This window comes from Colletotrichum costaricense (assembly GCF_030867565.1).
Source record: "Colletotrichum costaricense strain IMI 309622 chromosome Unknown Scaffold_69.1, whole genome shotgun sequence".
Classification (NCBI taxonomy): Eukaryota; Fungi; Ascomycota; class Sordariomycetes; order Glomerellales; family Glomerellaceae; genus Colletotrichum; species Colletotrichum costaricense.
The window spans coordinates 1-1,069 of NW_026848298.1; the positions used below are offsets into that span (position 1 = coordinate 1).

The window sequence follows — 1,069 nt, forward strand, 5'->3', positions numbered from 1 at the left end:
GAGGAGGCATCGGTCAGTTGGGTGTGTATCAGTCTCAGGAAAGTTCTCCTGGTGCACCGTACGGCAGCATCATCTCGCCCACCATCCCCTTTTCCGCCTCGACCTTCTTTGCCAAGAGCTTGAGCTTCCGAGCGGGAGCAGTTGACCCGAAACAGTACGCCCCTCAGTTGATCGACCTCATCAACAGCGGCAAAGCGCACCCCAGCTTCGTCATCAGCGCAGTCATTGGCATTGAAGATGCGTCAGAATACTATAAACGCTTCAATGTTAAGATGGAGACCAAGGTGGCCATCTACTTTCCGGAGTAGGGAGCTCGGTTTCGCGAGGGTGTGCGTACGTATATAGGTAGAGCCAACGGTTCACATACTACACACGGATTCCAGCGTTGACGTAGAGCCTCAGCTGAGGACATACCTTTTGGCAATTCTTCTCGTAGGGCTCTTTTCCTCAGTAAGATGTGTCAGTGGTTGACCAATCTTACCGCTACTCGATTTCGGGGCGGTCCATGGATGCTCCTTTGCAAAGCAGAATAGGAAATGGAGGTTGGGGCAATGAGTAAGATTCTGTATTGAACAAATTTGGCGGGAAAGCCTAGCAAGCAGGGAACACGTGCTCTACTGATTAGTTGCTCTTCACTGCGAATCTCCTCATCAGAGGCTTGGCTGTGTGTGAAGGTCAACATATCCTTGCTCGTTACCACATGCAACTCGAAACGCCATCAAGCTCACAGTCTCATGATAAAGCATGCAGTTCGAGATGCCGTCTCGGTTGTTTTCATCCTGATATGCTATGTTTAGATATGCCCGAGACATAACTGCAAGTGATAGGGTTGGAAGAATTAAATCCTGCTATGCACGGTTTTGGAACGTTCACCACCACTCTCTCCCAACGTGTGGCCTTTGCGATTGGATACGCCGGTAGAATTTGGCGCGGGGCGAGTGAGGAATATTCAGGAAGGATCTGTGATTCGTTCCCATCCCACACTGGAGAGGAGGCGATGGTGTTCGGGCACCATGCCGCACTCAACGAGATAAGGTGTCAGAACTCATAGCTAGGCTTGTGCCTGACG

The 1,069-nt window shown here is 50.9% G+C and overlaps 1 protein-coding gene across 1 annotated transcript; it reads left to right on the top strand.

The window, feature by feature from the left end:
• On the top strand, positions 1-308 carry CCOS01_17128 (uncharacterized protein; the record flags this gene model as incomplete). Its single annotated transcript, XM_060465262.1, has 1 exon — positions 1-308. A coding segment is annotated over one exon (308 nt), but the record flags the coding sequence as incomplete, so codon positions are not given.
• Positions 309-1,069: the final 761 nt, after the last annotated feature.